The sequence below is a fragment of the Cucumis melo genome, chromosome 11 (assembly GCF_025177605.1).
Source record: "Cucumis melo cultivar AY chromosome 11, USDA_Cmelo_AY_1.0, whole genome shotgun sequence".
Classification (NCBI taxonomy): Eukaryota; Viridiplantae; Streptophyta; class Magnoliopsida; order Cucurbitales; family Cucurbitaceae; genus Cucumis; species Cucumis melo.
In genome coordinates, this window is record NC_066867.1 from 10,801,706 (window position 1) to 10,827,265 (window position 25,560).

The 25,560-nt window shown below is 36.6% G+C and overlaps 1 protein-coding gene across 19 annotated transcripts; it reads right to left on the reverse strand.

Moving 5' to 3' along the window:
* Window positions 1–1,175: 1,175 nt before the first annotated feature.
* Window positions 1,176–18,627, reverse strand: LOC103495968 (uncharacterized). 19 transcript variants are annotated; one of them, XM_051079101.1, is made up of 11 exons: window positions 18,069–18,627; window positions 17,895–17,971; window positions 17,769–17,813; window positions 16,307–16,458; window positions 15,810–16,174; window positions 14,428–14,532; window positions 14,294–14,344; window positions 14,053–14,104; window positions 13,820–13,878; window positions 1,808–1,853; window positions 1,176–1,532 (listed from the first exon to the last, which is right to left on the reverse strand). In XM_051079101.1, the coding sequence occupies exons 5-11, from the start codon at window positions 15,969–15,971 to the stop codon at window positions 1,423–1,425; spliced, it is 585 nt and encodes a 194-aa protein (XP_050935058.1). In that variant the 5' UTR covers window positions 15,972–16,174; window positions 16,307–16,458; window positions 17,769–17,813; window positions 17,895–17,971; window positions 18,069–18,627; the 3' UTR covers window positions 1,176–1,422. The 19 variants fall into 19 exon arrangements, with proteins under 19 accessions (XP_050935058.1, XP_050935057.1, XP_050935056.1 ...); XM_051079100.1 differs by having other exon boundaries at window positions 17,769–17,817; XM_051079099.1 differs by having other exon boundaries at window positions 18,055–18,627.
* Window positions 18,628–25,560: the final 6,933 nt, after the last annotated feature.

Consider the following 25,560-nt stretch of genomic DNA (forward strand, 5'->3'; position numbering starts at 1 on the left):
CCTTTTAGTCCAAGTCACCAAACTTGTCTTAAAAGGTTTTATGATTCAAGTTTAACGATCTTCAAGCTAAATTTGTTTTTATAACCACTAAACTCAACGTGTAATCATCTCTTAAAGTCCTTAAAAAGTTTGGAGAATGAAAGTTTTTTGGGATCCAAGGTTTACATATGCTTTTCATCATGTTGAATTACACTAATTTGTAGTAAGGCCAATTTAGTTAGTGTTTCTAATTAAATTGGTTGAAATTTAACATTAAGATCTAGTAATAAAAATGTCATAATTGAACACCATAATCCAGCAAATCGAAGTAAGATGTTCCATTTAGACCCAAGCATTCAACTTTACAATTCACTTTTATTTTGCAGTTTATTTCCATTGCATTCTTAGCCCAGACTTACCGGTAACACTAGCTTTTGGTGTATGATTCGGTTTATTATTTAATGCAAATTTTGGCAAAAATAACTCTGTTGATCAGCCAATTTCACCTATTAATGATAAATAATTTAATTTTTTTAATAGAATACATATTCGAATGTAAGGGTAAATTAATCCTAAATTTAAGAGCAAATGTAGTAACAAAATAAATTCCAAAATTAGAAAATATATGAAATATCGATTCATAAGCTATTCCTTTCTTTTTGTTTTCTTTTTCTTTTTAATAAAAATTGGGAGTAGAGAATTTGAACCTAAAACTTTTTGAACTCTTTAACTCCATATGACAGTTTAGCTAAACTCTTATTAGTCTACACTTATCTTTGTTGCTAAGCTTTTATGCTTCGTGAGATACTTTGTACACTTCTCATTTAATTTAATAAGGCAATTCACTTTCCTATCCTCTATTTTTCTCTCCGTTATTATGAACTATGTTTTCTTTGAGAATTCAAAGTATGTGAAAGCCTTGCGGTTGTGGTCCTGAGCATAAAAGGTCTTCACAGCATGCTTAAAAGAGTGAGTTACGGGTACATAGACAGCCACATGCGCTAGGATATGCTTCACCTAGTTGTGCAGGATTGGGGACATAAAGGTTCATACAATTCACAATGGTGGGAAAAACCACTTTTGAATTTCCTTCTCTAATCATTTGATTTCTTCTCAATTTCATTGTTATTCTCAAGTCTATCTTGGACTAGGATTCCCAAAGTGTTCCAGAAGTCCTATATATACACACATTGAGATTAAGGATAATCCTCCCCTATAATAACAAGAACCATGCATTTCATTTTAAGAGGAGGCCAAAACCTAAAGAGAGACATCTTCAAAGTTGGAAAAAGACTCAGCTTGAGATCGTGTAGCTCACAACGAAAATGAATGTAGCACACGAATAAATAAATAAATAAAAACTTTTGTCTTAACCTCAAGCGGAACATAAGATATGTATATATAAACCTATACTATAAAGAATCCCCACTATATACATTACCACTACAAAGTAGAAGAAGATCTTGAATCCCGACTCTTATCATCCTTTGAAGATGATGTTAACGAATGATAAGATGAAGCAACAAGTTGGGCCAAAGCTGGAACCGCACCACCTGTAACCAAACAGTTAGTAAGAATTTTTGTACTTAATATCATCTTCAAATGAAAATATCACAAATAATCTGTATCAAAGTTATTTTTTAAGGTAATTACTCATGATGTGTTCCTATTACCAATGCTAAACAAAATGGAAGTGCACCTCACTACTACACCATCCTAAAGAGGTAATGTACTCAAATTGCCATACCGTACTATTGAACATTTTGGGGAAAGGAAAAAAGAAGCCAGCTCCAATTATTAAATATTAGATAACAACAAAGTAACTAACCTGTCATTCCTGCACAAGCCGAAGAAAATACAATCACAGGAGGAGCCTGCAAGTGAGATAAAATGTTCCCAATCAAGAGGAATAAAACAAGAAATTCATCTTAAGAAGCTGTACTTGCACCCTATGTACACCAGCGTTTTGTTTTTCTTTTTCAAAAAAAAAAAGTTCTCTTTAAGAGGAAAGGGGCAACAAACAGGGACTAGCCTTGCAGAGAAGAAAACGGCTGAATCCAAGAGAATAAGATCTTAAAAAATAATAAATAAATTCTTCGACACAAGCCCAAAGCAAGATGTTAAATGTAAGGACCAGAGTTCCTCCCCACTCTACAATCCTCATGTCTATAAAGATCTTATTATTTCTCTTCATCTAGATGACCCAAGAAACAACAAAATAAATAAATATTAATATCTTTTTAATAATTCAATATGCAAAAATTAGTTCTGATATAGGAAAAAAAGCATATTACAAATATGAAAAGAGTAAGAAGTAAAGACTAAACATTACACACACAATCATAGCACATAATCATCCGTAAATAGTAGAAATTACAACAAATAAAAACAAAAACAAAAACAGTCCTCCATAGACCCTCGCCCTATACCACCGCTTTAAATTTCTCAAGCACACTTGTTTCCTAAATCAGCTATCCAGTGAAGCACAATCCATATTACCAATCCAAAAGCAGTAGGTTGGGTCCAAGAATGTAAATATCCGTCGATAGGACGATATATCCGTAAATCGAAGAGTTCGATATCGATATTAAATATCCGCAAACATCTTTAATATCTTTTATAAATGCTTGAAAAATATAAATATCGTCTTCTATTTAATCTAATATAAATAGAAATACTAATAACAATATCTATAACTTGATTCAAGAGTAAAACAACTTAATATTAATCTACACAAATTTTCAAAAATTTGACTTACAGAAATATCCATTGATATAGATATTTTATCGATATATCTATAAAATTGAAATCTTGATATCAATACCACCATCGATGTTTTAATCCTTGGTTGGGTCATAATGACTGCTATCGTTGCTAGTTCTATTGTAATCAACGAACCAAGGTAAACCCAATTGAAAGACCAAACCATCCCCATGACATCTCCACTTCTAAAAATCCTCTTGTTTTTCTCAAATCTACCACAAAATTGGCAATTGTTCAATGGACGCCCTAATTACCTATAAATAGAAGGTACAATGTAGAACAAGATCTGACGCAATATTTATTTTGGGGAATGAACTCTAATAAATAGAACCTTTTATTTTTCCTTACAAGAACTGGAATTTCATTATCAAAAGAAGAGAAAATCAGATGTCCCCGGTCAAGTCAGGTAACATAAAAAGGACACATGAAACGGTAATTACAAAACATCTCCTAATAAAGCTTTTATGCAGCTAACTGCCATTGAAAGGTCCTTTATTCCATCTCCAAATAGAATACCCCAATTGGCCATAAGAAAGAGTGCCAGAGATGAGCTGGAAAAAATCATCCACTGCTATTTGGGAAGCACCAACTAATGTTAGGATCGTAAAAGGCATGTAGCAACAGAGGCAGCAAAAGAGCATAAGAAAAAGATGGAAATTATATTTGGTCCTCCACATCTCCCTTACTTGATGCACCCGCTCGTGGAAATCAAAAGGCTGCCCAATCATTTTGGAAGTCTATAGCGGTACTCAGCTTCTCATAAGCAAAAAAACTGATATTTTTATATAATATATTGAATAGATCAAAGTACACAATAACCTATTACATTGGTGAAGAGACCAAAAATACTAAATGAGGAAAAATACAAATATAGAAAATATTAAATAAGAATAAACCCTATTTTCCTTTAACACCCTCCCTCAAACTCAAGGTGGTTAGAAAAACAAACTTGAGTTTGTGAAAAAACATCTAAATCAAATCCGCAGATCTGGGATAGAACCAAAAACCCACGGAGAACGAAAACAAGAACTTCTAGGCTAGAAACACAAACCCACGAAGAATGTAACCAAGAACTCCTGGGATAGAAACACATATCCTCGTAAAGAAATTTATAAAAAAAATCCTATGAACGGCTGATTTGAAAAGGGAACAAAGACCCATGATTTTTCTTTCTTTTAAAAAACGGAATTGCCATAAATGAAGTTAACCAAATTGGACCAACATGAACCAAATGAAATTGTGTGAACCAAACTAAGTAAACCGAACCAAACTTAAACTTCTGAACCGGTCTAACTCAACCCAACCAAACTGAACCAGTTGAAACGGCTTGATTTATTTGGCTTTTTGTGAACGTGCAAACAGAACCGCACGAATGAAAACGAGTGGGCACGCGAATGCAAGCTCATGAAGCGAAGCCAAGTTGGGAGGTGGTAAACATACATAGACAAACCGATCTGGACACGCTTGGTCTGGTCGAATAGGGGCGGCGAGCGGTGCCTAGAACTCCACTAACAATAGTAGCGTAAAATTGGAGTACCAGAGGTGGTCGAATCTGAAAACAAAGGCGCATCAGCAATGTGGTGGATTTGGGAGTTTGTGCAACAATAAGGTGCGGATTGTCGATGGAAGGCAAATGGCAGACACATATATGATGGAAGGCGGTGGTTTTAAAAAGAGAGTGAAAGTGGCAGATCAACACTTGTGGTCTACTTCCGCTGATGGCATGTCAAATCGATAGAGGAAGAATTCAAACAAGGCTGGAGACGGCAACGACATCTAAATTTCAATAAGATAAAACCCTAGAACTTTGGTACCATGATAATTCTATATAATATATTGAATAAATCAAAGTACATAGTAACCTATTACATTGGTGAATAAATAGAGACCAATAAAGGAAAAATAGAAATATGGAAAATATAAAATAAGAATAAACCCAATAAACCCTAATTTCCTTTAAAATAAGCCAAACTAAAACATCCCCTCTCGTTTGAACAAGAGGTGAAAGACCATTCTTTTTTTTTTTTTTTATGAGATAATTTGAGTGCTAACAGGGTGTCAACCTAATTAAGATATTTGGGTACACCTCTTTTTTGAGACGGAGACGAGCCTCTTTACTAATAATAAATAAATGAGTCTAATGCTCAAAGTACAAGAGAATTATACTGAGAGCAAAAGAACCAAGGAAAATACAGCTTACAACTAAATAAGAAAACGACCTAAAAACAATCACAAAAGTAAAAAGTGAGCTATACAAAGCAACAGAAATTCGAAACATCAGACAAGAGCTAGACACAATGTAAAACTGAATTGCTCTCACGAACAAGGCCCACTTTAATCTCAAATGCTTCAAGATGACAAGAGAGAGCAAACACCAAGAAGAGGTAATCGACTGCTTCAAGACTATCTTGCCAATATGGCAATGCAATTCTTTGTCCATAATTCTTCACTCTCCACTAATAAGCATGAAATTGAAGACAAAACACGTAAAAAAACAACTTTTAATCTATTGACAGCAATCAATGAGACTTTTGTCACGTAGTTACTATTATTAAGTAGCTAACCATGGGGCACAAGGGTGCTCTTATTCGTGTAGAAACACCGATGTAAGCCTATTAGAGATTATTAATTTGCTAGGCTACAAAGGACTCGAGAGAGTGGAAAAGAGTAGGCAAAGTGTAGAGAAGATTTTGGGAGAATGAGTATGCAAGCTTTATTGATGATTTCCAAGGATGATTACAAATGAGTCCCCAATGGGGTATTTATACAAAAGTTACACCGCCATTGGAAACACAAACCGCCTTTGAAGGTCAGCTAAAAATATGTTAGAGCCTTCTAAGGCTTTCATGACACTTTCGAACCGACATTGAAACTCAGAACTATCTTAGAAACTTCTGGACGAATCCAAATGCCCTTGGCATACGCGTAAAGGTTCTTAAGTCATCTGATTCCCACACACCTTCGGCCATCGTCTAGGCGCCTTAGGCCTTTATGTCCATCATCGAAACTTTTAGAGTTTTCTGGGGTCTTCCCTTCTCTTCTAGATGTGCGCCATCAAGGCACACGTGCATATGTCCCTGCTTGTTTGCATGCGTGCATGGGCACGGTGTTGCGCATGTGTCATGGGGGGTCTTATGCACGATTGTGCACCCAACAGCGCACATTGTGTGTTTCAAAGTCTAGGCGTGTCTTCTTGGCAATGTTTTGGGTCTTTGGACTATGTAGGAATGTTTTGGCTCCACTTGGGCTGTGCTAAGGAGCCTTAATTTTTGCCTTGCTTTGATCTGAATACCAATTCAGATCGTTCTGCTTTGATTTGAAGCTTTTCAACATTTTAAAGAACATTTTTCAACCCTATTTTTCTTCGCCTGAGAGAACATGTATGAATGATCTTTCTCTTGTTCGGGGCCAAAAGTTGTACCTTAAAATCTATCCTTTCTATAATCTGAATTTTGAAACTTCTGTTATGCCATTGTCGATTCTTTCTTTCTTATAGAAATAATGCATTTCAGATTTTTGGCAAAGCTCCTCGATAGTCTCTTGGAACTAACAAAGTTGGGAACTTGATATCTTCAACTTGGTATAAACCATTCTACCATAGACAGTAGGGAGCTCCCAGAATTCTTCAACTTGGCATTTTCATTTAATCAATGAAAAGCTCGTTTCCTTTCAAAACATAGAAAAAGACCACTGCCTTTGAAAGTTTCAACGCCCACAGTTTTGAGATGCCCCCCCCCCCCCCCCTTTATGTCTTTACCAAAACATTATTATTGTTCTTTAAGAGGATATTGAATGTTTAATTAAGAAAATGAAAAGAGACTTATACTCCAAAATACAAGAAACCAAGCAAAAGAACAAATTCTGAAAATAGAGTAATAAAAATGTTTCTATTCACATCATGGAGTAACCCTTAAACCATTCAAATAATGAGCACTGTAAAGAAGACTTTAAGTGAGTTGAATCAATACAGTCAAAACATGACAGAGAAGAATGGTGAAACACAAGATCAATTAATTTGGGACACGTCAATTTGTAATTGGTCCTACATTCAATCAACCAAGCGTGAAAGACAAAGGTTAAAATAAAAATTAATGGTGAAACCATATCAGGGTTTGTGTAATTGAGCTTAAATCTTAGATTTGGGTAGTTTAGTTGGGCTTGGAAGTTGGATTGGACTAAGGGTTTTCCTTAAATAGTATTAATAAATATTAGTTGTAAAATACTTATAATATTAAATATATACTTTTAAAAAGAAAAATTAAACATCTAATCAAGTTCGGGGTGCCCCATCTCCACCCAGTCCTCAGTTTGACCCCATCCCCGGTCAAACCCGGGATTCCTGCTCCGATGAAGGCAAGTACTCGCAGGGATTTTTGTCAACCCTAAACCTTCACTTTCATTGTGCCTAGATGGGAAAATTTTCGCCCTAACTATCCTTGACTTCCTAGCTATTTTTGCCTTACTCTAAAACATTGAAATGAAATGAGGTAGCAAGCCCTTTTTTTATTACCGATCAATGTTATTTGTGTCAACTGGAGTGTTGGAACCTGTAAGACCGCCCATATTGCATACATACAGGAGGGCCAGAAAGGTAATTCAGCTGGACAAGAATGAGGAAAAAGAGAAAAGGTGAGGGATCGTGCGTGTGGGGCCCAGGGAGAGAGAATGTGGGAAAAAGCCTATACATATAGCACCTTTTGGGATGGGGTAGGTAGGTTTTATTTTGGATAAGAAAACTTGGTGAGGGCGGCTGCTGCAGCCGAGGGTACCCTAGAGTAGGCTACTGTGGTATGTTATTTGCTTGTTATTTCTTATCTTTGAATGTTCTTTCATATTTAAAGCTTATGACTGTATTTTGGCAATATACATAAATAACTATACAGAGAACACTCTGTTTTCTTGCCATTTAAGTTGGGTTCTTAGTGTTATTTGTGGGTAACCTAACAGAACCCTCATGTTTGTGTAGAATAAAGATTCCTTTCATAGATGGTTTATATTTCATGTAAGAGAATAACAATGTCGGTACCTGTTATTTAATCAATACTGTACAAACTCTTACAATCAGCGAAACAATGAAGAAATCAAAAATTCAAAGATAGCCGAAACAATGTTTTAAAAAGCCCTCCCGGGTGCACACCTACATGCATCTAGACTTAAGGTGCAGGTCTGGTGACTCACCTCAAAACAGCGTGGGCCTCGGGCGCACGCTTTTGTGAAGCCCCAAGGCTCAAAGCCCTGCGCCTTGGGGTCGTTTATAGAAATAATTAGAGTTTTTCCTTCTTTATTAACTAAAATAAAATAAATTTACTGAGCCTAAATGTAAACTTTCTTGTCTTTAGAGGTCTGTTTTTTCATATTTCCACTTCAATGATGCTTTCTCTTCTTAATGTAGTACTTCTATATACAGTGCACCTTAATGTAGTGCTTTTTTTGTGCCAAGTGCTTAAGCCCTAGAAGACTATTGTGCATACAGAGAACACTCTGTTTTCTTGCCATTTAAGTTGGGTTCTTAGTGTTATTTGTGGGTAACCTAACAAATTGGTATCATAGCCTTAAGAAACTGGGGGTAATCACGAGGCAAATGGCTCAAAGACAGATGGAAGAAAGGGTAGAGGGAACTGAAAAGGATCTCTTGTGTATGAAGGAGATGCTGCTTGAAATGAAGAAGGTTGTAGAACGATTGGCTGATGAAAAGAAGGAAAATCATAGTTACAAAAAGAAGGAAGAATCAGGGACCACATCTAACGGTTCAGTGATGAAATTAAAAGGGAAGATGGACGAGACCGAGCCGATGACTGAGACCAATGGAACAATAACTGACAGGAGCAAATATAAAAAAACTAGAGATGCCGATGTTCCTTGGAGAAAACCCCGAGTCATGGGTATACAGGGCTGAGCATTTTTTTTAGATAAACAATCTGCCTGAGAGTGAAAAAGTCAAGGTAGATGTGGTCAGTTTTGGCCAAGACGAAGTGGATTGGTACCGCTGGAGTCACAACAGGAAGAAGGTGGAGTCATGGGAAGATCTGAAGAGTAGGATGTTTGAGTTTTTTAGAGACTCGGGACAAAAGAGTTTAGGGGCAAGACTGATTAGAATTCAACAAGACAGATCCTATATTCAGCACCACTACCTTTCATGGCAGAAAGTGTGTTAGTTGATGCGTTTGTTACCGGACTGGAACCTTCCCTACAAGCCGAGGTCATCAGCAGACATCCTCAAACGCTTGAGGACTGTATGAGGGAAGCACAGCTAGTGAATGACCGAAACTTAGCTCTAAAATTGTCTAAGATGGAATTGGGAATGACAGAGTGGGATGAAGGAGGATCATCTAAAGTCAAGAAGTTGGGAGATGCGGACAAGCCACCACCACGGAAGACCGATTTCCAAATGAAACAAATCACCATACCGATTAAAGGCAATTTCAAGAAGGGGGAACCACCGGTGAAGAGGCTGTCTGATGCAGAATTTAGAGCAAGACTAGACCGTGGATTGTGTTTCGGATGCAATGACAAGTATTCTCCTGGGCACCGTTGTAAAACCAAGGAGAAAAGAGAATTGATGTTCTTCATCATGAATGAAGAAGAAGAGAATGAAGAAGGGAACAACCAGGAGGAAGTTACCGAGGAAACCGTAGAGCTGAAGACTTTGGAACTCACCGAAGATATTGCAATTGAACTTAAGACCATGACTCGTTTGTCCTCAAAAGGAACTATGAAACTCAAAGGATGGATAAGACAGAAGGAGATCGTGGTACTAGTTGATAGCGGGGCAACCCATAATTTCATCCATCAATCCTTAGCAATAGACTTAAAACTGGGGTTGGAACAACACACTCAGTTCGGTTACACAATTGGAAATGGGACACGCTGTAAAGGAAGAGGGATATGCCGAAGAGTGGAGGTAAAACTTGAAGAGATCACCATCATAGCAGACTTCTTGGCTGTAGAATTGGGCTCGGTCGATGCAGTCTTAGGAATGCAGTGGCTGGACACCACGGGAACCATGAAGATCCACTGGCCCTCCTTGACAATGAACTTTTGGAACGAAGGCAAACAGATCATATTGAAAGGAGATCCTTCCCTCATCAAGGCAGAATGTTCGTTAAGGACATTAGAAAAGACATGGCAAGAGGATGATCAAGGATTTCTGTTGGAATGGGCAAACATGGAAGTAGAAGCTGAGGAAATGTATAAGACCGATAAGAAAGAGAAAGGAGATAAAGCTGATATCCCTATGATTCGGTTCTTATTACAACAATATGCTTATATCTTTACTACACCAAAGGGCCTTCCTCCAAAAAGAGATATCGATCACAGGATCATGACAATGCCCAACCAAAGGCCAATCAATGTACGACCATATAAATATGGACATGTCCAGAAAGGAGAGATAGAGAAATTAGTGACTGAAATGCTACAAGATGGGATCATCCGACCAAGCCGTAGCCCGTATTCAAGCCCTGTTCTTCTGGTTAAAAAGAAAGATGGTGGATGGTGGTTTTGTGTGGACTACCGAAAATTGAATCAAGCTACAGTTTCAGATAAGTTTCCCATCCCGATAATCGAAGAACTATTAGATGAACTGTATGGAGCTGCTGTATTCTCTAAATTGGACCTCAAATCGGGCTACCACCAAATTAGAATGAAGGAAGAGGATATAGAAAAGACAGCATTCCGCACCCATGAAGGCCACTACGAATTCTTGGTGATGCCTTTCGGTCTCACAAACGCCCCAACAACCTTTCAATCATTGATGAATCAGGTTTTTAAACCCTTCCTTAGACGTTGTGTTTTGGTATTTTTTGACGATATCTTAGTGTACAGCAGTGATATAACTGAACATGAGAAACACCTAGGGATGGTTTTTGTTGAACTAAGGGATAATCAACTTTATGCCAATCACAAGAAATGTGTATTTGCTCATTCTAAAATCCAATATTTGGGACACCAAATATCCAAGGCAGGGGTGGAAGCGGATGAGGATAAAATTAGAAGTATGGTGAATTGGCCAAGACCTTCAGACGTGACAGAACTAAGAGGGTTTTTGGGACTGATCGGTTACTACCGAAGGTTTGTTCAGGGTTATAGCAATATTGCGACGCTCCTCACTAAGCTGCTCCAGAAAAATGCCTTTAAATGGAATGAAGAAGCTGAAACAGCTTTCGTGAAACTGAAGGTAGCAATGACAACTATACCGGTCTTAGCACTTCCAGATTGGAATCTACCCTTTACCATAGAAACGGATGCATCAGGCAGCGGCTTGGGGGCAGTTTTATCGCAAAGAGGGCACCCCATAGCTTTTTATAGTCAGAAGCTATCGCAAAGGGCCCAAACAAAGTCAATATATGAAAGAGAATTGATGGCTGTGGTATTGTCCGTACAAAGGTGGAGGCATTATCTATTGGGAAGGAAGTTTTCGATCCTATCTGACCAGAAGGCCTTGAAGTTTTTGTCAGAACAGAGAGAAGTACAGACCGAATTCCAGAAATGGCTAACTAAACTCCTTGGGTATGATTTTGAAATACTTTACCAACCAGGGTTGTTAAACAAAGCAGCCGATGCTCTCTCTAGAGTTGAACCGAGGATAGAGCTTCATGAAATGACAACTTCTGGTATTGTCGACATCAGTATCGTGAGGGAGGAAGTTGACAAAGATGAAGAACTCCAGCAGATTGTGACAAAGCTGAAGAAAGAGCAGGAAGTGGGAGGAAAATTCGAATGGAAGAATAATAGATTACTTTACAAAGGAAGGCTTGTACTACCACGGACTTCTTCCCTCATCCCTAGATTGCTACACACCTTTCATGATTCTGTGTTAGGAGGCCATTCTGGGTTCCTAAGGACTTATAAAAGGATGAGTGGGGAACTTTATTGGCAAGGAATGAAGAATGATATCAAGAAGTACGTGGATCAATGTGATGTATGTCAGCGAAACAAATACGAAGCTACTAAACCGGCTGGTGTTCTCCAACCTCTACCAATTCCAGACAAAATCTTAGAAGATTGGACGATGGACTTTATAGAAGGACTACCTAAGGCAGGGGGTGTGAATGTAATTATGGTAGTGGTAGATCGTCTAACCAAGTACGCCTACTTCATCACTCTTAAACACCCCTTTTCGGCGAAACAAGTGGCTCTAACCTTCATTGACAAGGTAGTTAGACGTCATGGTACCCCAAACTCCATCATATCGGATAGAGACAACATATTTCTCAGCAATTTTTGGAAGAAATTATTTGCATCCATGGGGACCCTACTTAAAAGAAGCACTGCTTTCCACCCACAGACGGATGGACAAACGAAAAGAGTTAACCAATGCTTAGAAACTTACTTGAGATGTTTCTGTAATGAGCAGCCGCACAAGTGGGATCAGTTCATTCCGTGGGCTGAACTATGGTACAACACTACCTTCCACGCATCTACGAAGACTACTCCTTTTAAGGCTGTCTATAGTCGTGCCCCGCCCCCTCTGCTATCCTACGAGGATAGGAAAACCACTAACAACGAAGTGGAATCATTGTTGAAGGAACGGGATTTGGCTCTTAATGCCTTAAAGGAAAACTTATTCTTAGCTCAAAACCGTATAAAGAAATTTGCTGATCTAAAAAGAAGGGAACTCAAGCTAAAGGTGGGAGAGGAAGTGTATCTTAAACTTAGACCCTATAGACAACGCTCCTTGGCACGGAAGAAATCAGAAAAATTGGCTCCAAGATATTATAGGTCTTACAAAATCATTGAAGAAATCGGAGCTGTGGCTTATCGGCTGGATCTTCCCCCAGAGGCAGCCATACACAATGTCTTCCATATATCACAGCTCAAACCAAAGCTAGGAGCACAGCAAGTAGTCCAGCACCAGCACCCCATGTTGACAGAAAATTTTGAACTACAACTGTGGCCAGAAAATGTTCTTGGGATCCGTTGGAATAAGGAATTAGGGGCTAACGAATGGTTAATCAAATGGCAAAGCCTACCGGAGAGTGAAGCTACATGGGAATCGGTTTATCAAATGAACCAGCAATTTCCTTCTTTCCACCTTGAGGACAAGGTGAATGTGGAATCGAGGGGTATTGTAAGACCGCCCATATTGCATACATACAGGAGGGCCAGAAAGGTAATTCAGCTGGACAAGAATGAGGAAAAAGAGAAAAGGTGAGGGATCGTGCGTGTGGGGCCCAGGGAGAGAGAATGTGGGAAAAAGCCTATATATATAGCACCTTTTGGGATGGGGTAGGTAGGTTTTATTTTGGATAAGAAAACTTGGTGAGGGCGGCTGCTGCAGCCGAGGGTACCCTAGAGTAGGCTACTGTGGTATGTTATTTGCTTGTTATTTCTTATCTTTGAATGTTCTTTCATATTTAAAGCTTATGACTGTATTTTGGCAATATACATAAATAACTATACAGAGAACACTCTGTTTTCTTGCCATTTAAGTTGGGTTCTTAGTGTTATTTGTGGGTAACCTAACAGAACCCTCATGTTTGTGTAGAATAAAGATTCCTTTCATAGATGGTTTATATTTCATGTAAGAGAATAACAATGTCGGTACCTGTTATTTAATCAATACTGTACAAACTCTTACAATCAGCGAAACAATGAAGAAATCAAAAATTCAAAGATAGCCGAAACAATGTTTTAAAAAGCCCTCCCGGGTGCACACCTACATGCATCTAGACTTAAGGTGCAGGTCTGGTGACTCACCTCAAAACAGCGTGGGCCTCGGGCGCACGCTTTTGTGAAGCCCCAAGGCTCAAAGCCCTGCGCCTTGGGGTCGTTTATAGAAATAATTAGAGTTTTTCCTTCTTTATTAACTAAAATAAAATAAATTTACTGAGCCTAAATGTAAACTTTCTTGTCTTTAGAGGTCTGTTTTTTCATATTTCCACTTCAATGATGCTTTCTCTTCTTAATGTAGTACTTCTATATACAGTGCACCTTAATGTAGTGCTTTTTTTGTGCCAAGTGCTTAAGCCCTAGAAGACTATTGTGCTTTATCGCCCGCTTTAAAAAACACTAAGCTGAAAACAGAGTTTACAACAGTTCACAAGCATACCAAATTGGAAAGTAGATAGGTACTTACACCAATAAGAAAATGCAACCACATGGGCCCTTTCACTGATCTCTGGACAACAGGCATCACTGCAATGGCAATAAAAAAATGAGCTATTTAACATATAAAAGAAAAGAATAGAATATAATAGAGTACGTAGGATGGTTTCAGTGTTGATCATGTAATTTAGTAGGCCATTTGCATAATAGCTTGTATTGTAATTGTTGCATTTATTGAAATTTGAAAGGGAAGGTGTATATTACCGGTGTTAAATCCATAGAAAGCACTAGCAGTACCACCAACAGCAGAGCCAATCTACAAGAAGTACAAAACATCACAACAATAAAGTGGGGTATCACGAACATGCATAGGTTAGTACAGCATGAAAGGAAGCAAGATTAAGGCAATATACAATTTTCTAAATGGTCTATATTCGAAGAGTAATAACAGAAGAGCAATATACAATTTTCTAAGGCAAGGTGACAAACGAAAAAGGAATAATACCATAGAGAAGCTATCCCTAATAAGAGGCGGAATTGTCCAAGCACTTGTTTCCTGTAATGTACAACAAATTACAGATTAAAGTGAGACTGTGTAGGTGAAGACGATAGAAGAAAACTCAGAAGAAGGCACAAGACCATATCCTTCGAAAGAGGGCCTGCACAATGTTGACATCTCATATTGCTCATTCTAGTAAGGTTGTTATAGCCCTTTCCTTGTTGCTTGTTCACACTAACCCCCTGCTAACACAATTCTCCCATAATAAAAATAACAAGAAAAAAGTCAGCCTGTCCATAACTCATTAAGAGTCTAAACATTTGATCTAAAGATTAGATGTTCAATCCCCAACTCCACATGGATAAATTCAAAAAAGAAATCACAAGAAAAACACTAACCATAAAAAATGAAAAAATAGGCTACATCATCATAAAAGTAGATAGTTAGATATGTGTTTCAAGAAACTTAAAATCAAGGCCTAACCATTTAAATTTCAATAATAAAATTAAGAGGAAAAAAAAAAGGAAAAAAACTAACTATTTAAATCAAAATGCAAACAATTGACCGATCAAAAGGGCAATAAAAGTTAAAACAGTGCTAAAAAGCCCATATTTATAGATAATTAACAGCCCAATGCTTTTTCTTTTAAAGAAAACAAAACTTTTTATTCATATAAAGAAAAAAATTGTAGCTCAAAATACAATGGTAATGAAACAAAAGGTTTAAGACAACAAACTGATAGCTATCCACTAAATATTGAAGGAAGTCTTGTTGAATTAAGAAACTTTCCGAAGGCCAAGTACAATACCTCTTGTCCACTTCGGAACAACGCCAACCTCTGTCTCTCAAGAAGACTCAAATTCTAAAATGAAAATTGAAAATTACACTCCCTTGAGGTGCAGCTTTGATGACACACACAATTTTAGGGGCTTCAGGTGGGTGAGGCTCTATTTTGTTGATTGGGTGCCAATTATCACAAACATTTTCAATTGTGCATGTGTCATCACATCCATGCATGAGGTCCCGTGCACATATATTTGTTATCAATACATGCTTTCACATCTCGATTATAATCAGCAAACATTGTCAATCAACACACATCATCATTCACCATACATTTCAATCATCATAATTCAAGGATAATCAATACATAATTGTATACATATATATGACTTGCCCTAAGGTCATACATCACAAGAGTCACTTACCTGATTAGCAATCTAAAGTATAAAGATTTCGCTCGATCAAATCTCCTCAAAGAAATTTTTTTAAATCAAAACTTAATCTTACTAATTCTAGAACGTAATTCAAGAGCTAGTAGTAACTAGCTCTTACCAAATGTCATCTCATAAATCAACAATCTAATCAGTTCAACCTAAACAAATATAGGCTCCACTGGTTAGAAACTGATTTGGTAATACTTCAATTCAATCCAAAATTTAACTATACAACTAAAAGTTACTCAGACGAGCATGGATCAAATTTTATAAATAAGAACTCAATGTAAATGCTATTACCTTACCCAAAGGATATTGAGGAGGTTTATTAACTCATTTTTGCCCATTAGCTCAAAACTGAAATGGAAGAACTTAATTACTTGTTGGTTCGTGTTTGAACAGGTTCCAAACTGACACGAATGCAGGGCCATGGTCCTTAAGCTTGCTGGACAGAGTGCTAAACACATTCGAACTCTTGATTCCAAAACAAAAACAAAGTGGGAAACCCAAATAGAAGCCACATGGATCTAGGGTAATAAATGGTTGGAGTAACAAGTTGTTCGATATGTTGTTAGAACTCTTTAGAGCAGCGTTTCCAATGTGTAGTAGTACTATCCCTAGTTCATTTTATGAAGCGAAACGAAAACTTTGGAACAAGGCCAATCTCTGTCTCTCGAAAAGACTCAAATTCTAAAATGAAAATTAAGAATTACACTCCCTTGAGGTACATCTGTGATGACACACACAATTTTAGGGGCTTCTGATGGGTGAGGCTCGACTTTGTTGATTGGGTGCCAATTACCACAAACATTTTCAATCGTGCATGTGTCATCACATCCCCCATACATATACACGTTTTGCTCATGAAAAATGATGCGTCAAGATAAAAAGTATCGGAATTGCTAAAAATTCTTGTAGTGTATATATGTGTTCATGTATTGTGCTCCCGTAGTCCTATACAGTGATTAAGCAACAGTTTCATAAATATATATGAATGATGATATTCATCAAATATAATCTTAAAACTCAAACATAAATAACTTATACCAAATAAAACCTTTCACCATACATATATAATCATTATCAAAACTTTAATATATATAATTTCATCATATAGCTATGAATTCAACTTAACATCCTAATTAACTAATTTTCCGAAAACTATCTAGCTAGAATAAATCTAATCCCAAAAGAACGCTATTGTATACTTTCCACAGCATTTTAAAACACGGTCATAGCCCATGTTATTGAAAGTTCGTGACATTCCATAGCTTTTTCACCGCTATAACAAATGCTATAATAAGTTTATTTCCGATAGCGCAAAATTGTTGTAAAAACTTTCCATAGGGGGAAAAGAAAACGCTATAAAAAGCTTTTTATAACAGTTTCGCTAACTACATAAAAAAAAGGCTATAATAGTCACATCACAACGTAGCTCAAACTAACAGTTCAGTCTCTAATATAGTCAATCAGACAATCTATGCTTAGTCAAAGGTATCATCAGTCACTATACATCTAACCAATCCACACAATACAGTCACACTACCTAAATCCAGTCAACAAATCAAATCATCGCTATGTAATTACACCTAACAATCACATCATCTAAACCCAACCATTAGCATAACTACAAGTAAATCTCAACTAGGCATAACGCCCATATTCAGTCTACAACACAATCCATCAGTAAACATACAAACTCTACATCACAGCCCAGCACAGATTATACATAACATCCAGACATCGCTACTCCATTAGCAGCATAACCCAACAGTATCCAAACTACACATGTCAATCGTATCGTCGTCATCTATATTCATTTAACAACACGCCCCATCAATCTAAACAAACTACACATAACGGTCCAAGAACCCATACTCCATCAACAACAACAACCAAACATCACTACTATAATATGCATAACTCAAAAATATAAATAAACTATAAACAACAACCAAACATCACTACTCCATCGACATCACTATTTCAATAACAGCACAACCCATCAATAAACAATCTACACATGTCAGTCTTATCATCCTCATCTATATTCAGTTAACGACACAATCCATGAATATAACTAAGTTGCCTTTAACAGTCAGATCCCCATCAACTATATTCATGTAAAAATGTAGGCCAATAATGTTTTCTACTTATACATAGCATACATAGCAGTCGAATAAGTGCAATCATTAGACTCTAATTTCCATGAGTCAATACATGCAAATCTCAGCATTGAGTCACAATAGTAGGAAATCCATTACCTCCAGATAGCTAAAAGTCCTTGATCGAACTAAAATCCAATGAACCTACCTAAACATAAACAAAAAATCAATCACTTTTGCAACTACATTCATCCATTCATTCAAACGGAACTCCCATAAACTTACCCAAACAACAAAGGCTTAAACCACACTCCAAACACAACGTGTACTCCAAGATTCAAGCGTTGTTCCTCCAACGGCACCTTCAAGAATCAACCATTTAGATTCCACAATTTAGTTGGACACAAACTCTTAAAGCGGGTATGTAAAACGCTATGAAACTTACCAAAATACTCTTACCAAAAACTCAGGGCGGCTCAGCTCGGAAAGGAGACGGCTTAAGCGGCTCGGAACTGAAGTGGATGGTTCGGGTTTGGCTCAAGAGAAGGGGAAAACTCGTGCGGCTTGGAGTGGGAGGTGGAGGCGGCTCGGCTGCGGGCGAATGAGTGCCCAACGGCGCTGGAGCTCGCGGCGAACGGAAAAAGCAGAGACGCCGGCGGTGGCTTGGCTGCGCGACGGACGAAGGGGAGAACACGGCTGACAGGTTGACGCAGTCGTCGATGCTTGATCGGAAGAGGAGAGGGGTGGGGCGGTGTCGTTGGCTGGATACGAAGGAAGGTGGAGATTGGGGGAGGGGGGCCGGCGGCGAAACTGAAAGGAAAAGGTGGTGAAGGCGAGGCCGGCAGCGAAACTAGCCTCACGCGGATTGGGAACGGGACGGCGGCGACTGGGTAAGACGGCAGCGGCGGCGAACGGGCAGAGATGGCGCGTGCGGCGGTCGGCTTCGTGGAGAGAAGAAGAATGAAGATTGAGGGTGGGGGCTGTCGGCCAGGATGAAGAAGATAGTTTAGGTTTTTATAAAATAATAATAATAAGGAAATTAAGTTAAATATTTACGAGTCGCCTAACAAACCCAAAAATTTAGTAATTTTTTCTATCTTTTTATCGTTTTTTTGTGTAGTCTTCTTTTTTACGTGCGATTTCTTCTTATTTTTATTTACTTTTGAATAATATTAAAAAATTTGGTCAAATCTAAATAATGTATAACCAAATCTAACAAATTTGAAAAAAAATGGTTTATGTCATCGTGTAACCCAATTAATTAAAACGTTAACAAATTAAATGACTTAATTGAAAAAACAAATCTAAAAGATCGTCTACCAAATATTCAAATCTAAACGAGTATCAAATCACTTTTTTTTTGTATTTTACACGTTCAACCTTTCAATTTTCATAAATATTTTGCTGTTTTTTTATATTTTTTTAAAAGACCTCTACTAATAATATAATTATTTTATTTTATTTTATCACCTAATATTATCTTTGTTCCCTTTTCTTTTTCTGGCCCAACTCAAATAACCAACTCCTAACAAAATAAAAATCTTAACAACTTGTTGAGAAAAATTACCTTAAAACTTTGAAGTGTTACAAAAATGCTATAATAAATATATTTTGACACTGCCAAATTTTTGTTGTAAAAACTTTTCATAGGGAAAAAGAAAATGCTATAAAAAGTGTTTCAATAACTGCATCCAAAAAAAGGCTATAAAAGACTTTCATTATCATTTTGTACAATATTTTAAGAATACTATAAAAGTGTTTCCATAGTGCATGTTATCAAAAGGTCTCCTTCTTTTAATAGCATTTCCCAACCCTATAAAAAATTGTTTTTATTTCATAAAATATTTGATTTTATGGGAACTGTTTATAGCATTACAAAATTGCTATGTATCTTTAATAGCACTTTTACAGCATTTGTAAACCTCATTCTGGTGGCTATTGTCATTGATATTAATTAATTAAGCAACTTGTGGTAGCAATTTTTTTGTTTTTTGTTTTTTTTTGTTTTTTTTTTTTCGGTTTGAGTTTGTACTAATTCCAAATCACATATTCTTTGTTATTGCTTACATATTATATATAAGAAGAACAAATTGTCCACAAATATTTGTAAAATCAATTTCAATTATATAAACCATGCGTTAAATTAAAATAATTAATTACATTTGCATCAAATAAAAATATCAATATATACATAACTCGCAATGTTTCTCTCAAATCACTACAAAGACTCCAAAATATATAATTGTACATATATTTACCTTTAAACTTACTCCAACAAACTCCTTAATCTAATGTGTTTGCACAAAATAGTAATAATTATAAATGTAGAGTTTAAAATATAAGAACTAAGAAGCCATCTCATATAATTGTACACGATAAATAAATAAATAAACGAAGAAACATATATTTACCTTTAAATTGACTTACTTCAAACTCCTTAATTTAAGGTGTTTGCACAATAGTTATAAATGTGGAGTTCAAAGTATAAGAAGTGGTATCATATAATTATAATTTAAGAAACATTTATTTCGTCTTGCAACGAATTAAAGGACATGGGATGAACAAAGGTCGAAGGAAAAGAGGTACCTAAAATCTTCAAAGTTGGCATACATTTTTCAGTAATTTCCAAGCTCTCAGCTAAAAATAATTATTAAAAGGTTCGTAATATTGTGAGGTCGTTAATTTAATAACAACACCTTTAGTTTCCAAAGGATCTGCTGATGCTTGACATGAAATGCTGTAGTCGGATATTCTTTTTAACATTTGTATTATCACATATCTTGCACAGTATTTATGGAGGGCAGTCAATCCAATGTGAGAAAAAGAGAAAAACATCTCAATGTTGAATAAAAGAAGCATTTTTGAGCTAAAAAAATATAGCCAGCAATTCTTGATAAAAACTATATAGATACCTATACCTATAAATATAAGATAGCTACAAGCCAGATGGCCATGATGTGTATGCACGACATGGCAAATGAAAATAAAAATACAAACGAACTTTTAATTCACTCTAACGTTATTTACGTGCTCTGTACACGTAATGGAAAAAGCAAACAATAGAAAATCTTTCGTAATAGTTAACAATAACAAAATGGGGTAGAGAGGAAACAAAAAGATGAAACGAAGAGAAGAAAAATGATGAATCCAACATATTCCAAAAGAATCAATAGGACAATAGGCAAGAAAACAAAGATGAATCCGTAAGAACACCCAACTAATAGAACAGTTTACTCATATGATAGTCTCTAAAAACTAACAAAACAAATAGAAGTATAAAAGCAAAGCTAACAATAGTTTACTCATAAGATGGTCTCTAAGAACTCCCAACTAATATGTTTATAAACTTACAAAATAATAAAGAGAACGAACTTTCCAATAGTAGTTGATTGATAATGTGCTTCCAACCAAGTCTTATGAATGGGTTTCATGGATCAACGTAATACCTTTTGTATAAAAATGGAGATCAGCAGAACCAAAACAAAATTTAAAAATTTTCGAACCTGCACTTGAAAAGAATCAAGCTTAAGAGTGGAATGATGTGAGAAAAAGGTTTGAACTTTTACCTATATTTCTACTTTGTGAACCAATGGGTTGCAGAGAGACCATGGTTACCAAAGGGAAGAAAGCTTCCATGTCAACGTTTCTTTAGAGGAAAGATGAAGAAAGAAAAAGAAAAGAAAGAAGGATGGCAGCGGAAGTTGACGAGTTGAAAATGATTTCATGCAATCAATTGCATGTTGAAATTAAATTAAAGTTTGACAAAATTAGAACCTTAACTGTTAGATTTTGTATGGCCCCGGTTCAAGATATTTGTTCAGAAGCTTCTTCGTGGGAGACGTTATGGCGAAGATTTTATTCATGAAGATTTGGGGCTATTTATTAAAAGATATTTTGAATCCATTATTTAATCAGAAATTATTTTATTAAAAGATTTTAGTTTAAGGAAAAGTTTCCGAGCTTCAAGATTCTATTTTCTGTTGAAGGCTGAATCTTGATTTACTATTTTACTGCTAGGACCTTGGCGTTGTTGCGTGCGCATAGAATTGAAGAATGACCCGTTTCTTTGTGAAGCAATTCGAAGCACACAAGTAAGTAATTCAGATTGCTTGGGAATTGAATTTAAAAAGGGTAAATTGTATTTAAAAAGGGTAAATTGTGCCGTTGAAAATAAATGTAAATATTATTTCTCGACACAATTTAATTATTCATGACACAATTTTGGTGTCATTAATTAACGACATAATTTTTGTGTCATTAAAAAATTTCTAATAAAAAAATATTTATTCCAAAATTTAACAAATTTCTCCCTTGCTTCGTAATTTCCCTAACCAATCTTTTACTCTCCATAACTCTTCGCCTTCCTTAGTAAATGATGCGACAATATTTGTTGTGTTAGTTATCTGTCTATTTTGTGATCTACTTTATACTCATTATTTTGATATTTTTATACAGATTAATAAACTGGACTCTGTTACGAAGCTAACGCAACAAAAATCAACAAAAATGTTTGTCTGTAAAATTAATACTAGTTTCTTGAATATTAGTTTCTCAACTATAGCATGCATATATTCACCTTTCTTATATTTTTATGGAGAATGTTATAATAGACTCCATTACGATTAAACCTCACTTCTCTTCTTCAAATTCAACCCACACTTTCAAAATTTCAATTCTCCAAATCAATTTCTCAAATACCCCCTTTCAAGCCACATTCAAAATTCCAACTTCAAAAACCAAAATCTATTCCTAAACAATATCCTAAAACTAATTCATTATTAAAATCCTAAAACTACTTTAAAAAACAAAAACCCAAACTATTTAAACAAACCTAACCTAAACTAACATTTAAGGATTTTACACTTACCTCAAATACAGATATGCAGTGGCAGATGGCGGGAAAGGCACAACAGCAGGTTCACGGCGACGACGGCTAAAAGTTTCTCCTCTCTTCGTTTCACCAGTCAAATGGATCTCCTCTTCCTCTTTCTCTTTCGTTTTGGTTTTGTGTTTTACAGAACTGAAACATTTATTTTATAGGAGAACTCCCGACGCATCACGAAAACATCGAGAGATCCTTTTACTTTTGACGTTGTTCCTGATGAATCACTAGAGGCGTTGAGATCTTCCTTCACTTCTGACGCCATGCATGATGCGTAGGGAATCTCAATAATTAATGTTTACACATTGCCAACTGAAAGTTCCTGATGCACTATGCAAGCGTCGGGAGAAGGCTCACTCCCGACACCATGTAAGATACGTCGGGAATCTCAATAATTAATGTTTGAAAATTGCAAACTGAGAGTTCCTGACGCTTGCATGGTCGTCGGGATAAGCCTTAATGCTCGACGCCCTACACCTAGACATCGAAAATGTAATTTTCTTTCCCAACGACTCTATCACGGCGTCGAGAAGAGGTGAATAATGTTTGCATCTTTACCCGACGTGTGAATAATGCCATCGAGATAAAGCATATGTCCTGACGTTGTTTCTTTCGATGCCTTTTTATACGTCGGGAAAACCTCGATTTCTTTTAGTGGAAGAACCCCAAGCCTACAACTTTACGAAAGAGTGGAAACAAACAACAGACATCGCCCGAGCGTACTTAGAGAAGGCCTCAAGGCGAATGAAGAAATGAGCCCCCTTGAGTTTCGAGTGGAAGACCAAGTGCTCTTTAAACTACGACCATAACAGATCAGATTTCGTGGACGCAAAAACCAACGCCTCGTCAGAAAGTATGAAGGAGCAGTAGGCACTACAAGAAATTTCGGATCTCTGGACGTCATTTTACATCATCTAGAGATATGACGTTGGGAGTTCGGGCCTCTCTCGACGCACAAACTGAGGTGTCGGGAGAGGCAAGAACTCCCGACGCTTTACTTCAAGCGTCGAGAATTCTCAGATATATCCCAACGTGTTAAGAATGCATCGGGAGTTCTTGGATATATCCCGACGTTTTAAGTACGTTGTCGGAAGTTAGCCTTTAGAAAACCCTCTTCACTTCACAGATCTACGAAGAAGTGGAAAGGGATGGTAGAAATGGAGTGCACTAGAGTTGTTCGCCGCTGTCACTACCTCCATCTTCGTTTCTGTCACGACCTACTAGTTGGAGGTAATTCAAAGTTTAAAATCCTAAATACAAACCCCCTTTGAATTTGTTCTTAATTTCATTTTTCTATCAATGTGTTTTTTTTTCATTCTAACTCTTCCAATATTTCTTTTTAATTTCTGTTTTTGTTATATTCAAGAGTTTGGAATGGGGTTGTAATTGCTTTTCATGTTCTTGGCAACAATGGTGAGTTTAGAAACGTAAAGTATGGTTTTATTTATTTATTTATTTTTTGTTTACTTAGATGGAAGTTGCAAAAAAGGAGATGGAATGGATGATGCATTGAAGACGATGATGAAATAGATGTTGAAGAAGGAAGTTAAAGTAGATGATGAAATGGATGTTGAAGAAGGAAGTTGAGAAGATGATGAAATGGATGGTTACTCAAGCAATGAAGTCGATGGACGATGGAGATGGAAATGGAAGGTTTTTTTTTAAAAAAATAGAGGAGTTCCCACCGCACAAAACGAAGCGTTCGAAGATTCTAGATATTCCAATGTTGTATACAATGTCGGGATATTTGTAGGTACAACGTCGGGATATGTCTAGGATCTCCCGACGCTTCTTTTCAATGCGTTAGGAAAGTTTATCCTGACTCATTTTGTCCGACTTCCGTCCCGACGCGTATTTTGGCGTTGGGACATCCTTTCTTGATGATTTTGCATATATCTCCTGACACTTTTACGTGTCGGGAGATCCCTTTTTTCTTGTAGTGAGAAGTGCTGAAAAGGGTAGAGAATACATCTTACCGAGTAGCGTTGTGCACATGGATGAAAATCCACCCATAATTCTTGTAACCTGAAGCCCTACCATCAAGATATTAAAAACATGCAGCGGAATATCGTAGCTCACCCAATCATCGACCTTAGTAAAAAAGAAGACAAAGATGTTGAAGAAATTTTGGCTGAGTAAGTGAGAAAAGGCAAAAGACCTATAAGAAGGATCCACGAGTACCTGGTAAAGTGGAAGAACCTTCCTGTCGAAGAAATAAGTTGGGAACGTGGCAAAGATCTAGAAGCCTGGACGCAGAAGATAGAAGATTTCAAGCTTCGCCAGTCAACGGGGACGTCAACTGTGTCACGAACATGCTTGTCCATGACGTTGTTTGCCTATGGCCGCATATCCAAAAACTCCCAATTTATCTTGTCTTTATGCTTTTTTCATTGTTTAATCTATTGCTTTTATTTTCGTGTCGCCGATCTAAGATGTGATGTTTTGACATTTTCATAAGCAAGTCTGTCAAGGCTAAAAATGTCCATAATGTACTATAAGGGAGACATAGTAATTGAATCCCAACCAAGCCTTATCGCACTCTTTGCAAACTAAGTTTTTCTTTGCAATTAACAGTCTTCAATGCTTTCATTTATGATGTTTTCAATGATTTCCTTTCTCTCCCACGTTTTATAAAATAATTTTCTCAAGAATGTGAAGAATGTGAAGAGAGGCTACATCATACCGTGAGTTTGTCCACGATTTTCAAATTTTACACGACTGACTTGTTGACCGAGCAGAACAAGTACTGCACAATCGTGTTTGAAAGGTTACAATTGTGACATTTGGCAGGAAGGTCTAAAATCAAATGCCTGAATTGAATGCATGAGCTTATTTGATGGGGTTCTAATCCCTAAGAATTAGTTTGGGGTGTAGAATTTTGAAATCTGGATTTCTATGCTTGTGTTTGGGATGTTGGTTTTGAATTCCTGGGTTTAACTAATCTCTTTTGTTTTGTTTTTTTGTAATTGTACCTCCTAAATTTATCATGTATCAAATTTTTAATTGATTTTTTCATATTTTGTACCTCTAATTCAATTTCTTGACTCTATTGATTTTTATGACAATAAT

Bases quoted from the DNA above. Each gene is read 5' to 3' on its own strand.
- LOC103495968 (XM_051079101.1), bottom strand. From the start codon at position 15,971: ATGTGTTTAGCACTCTGTCCAGCAAGCTTAAGGACCATGGCCCTGCAT. The intron at 14,533-15,809 runs GTAAGGTAATAG...GAATTGTGTTAG, and splicing joins ACCTCCTCAATATCCTTTGG to CAGGGGGTTAGTGTGAACAA. The intron at 14,105-14,293 runs GTATTATTCCTT...TACTTCTTGTAG, and splicing joins TTAGGGATAGCTTCTCTATG to ATTGGCTCTGCTGTTGGTGG.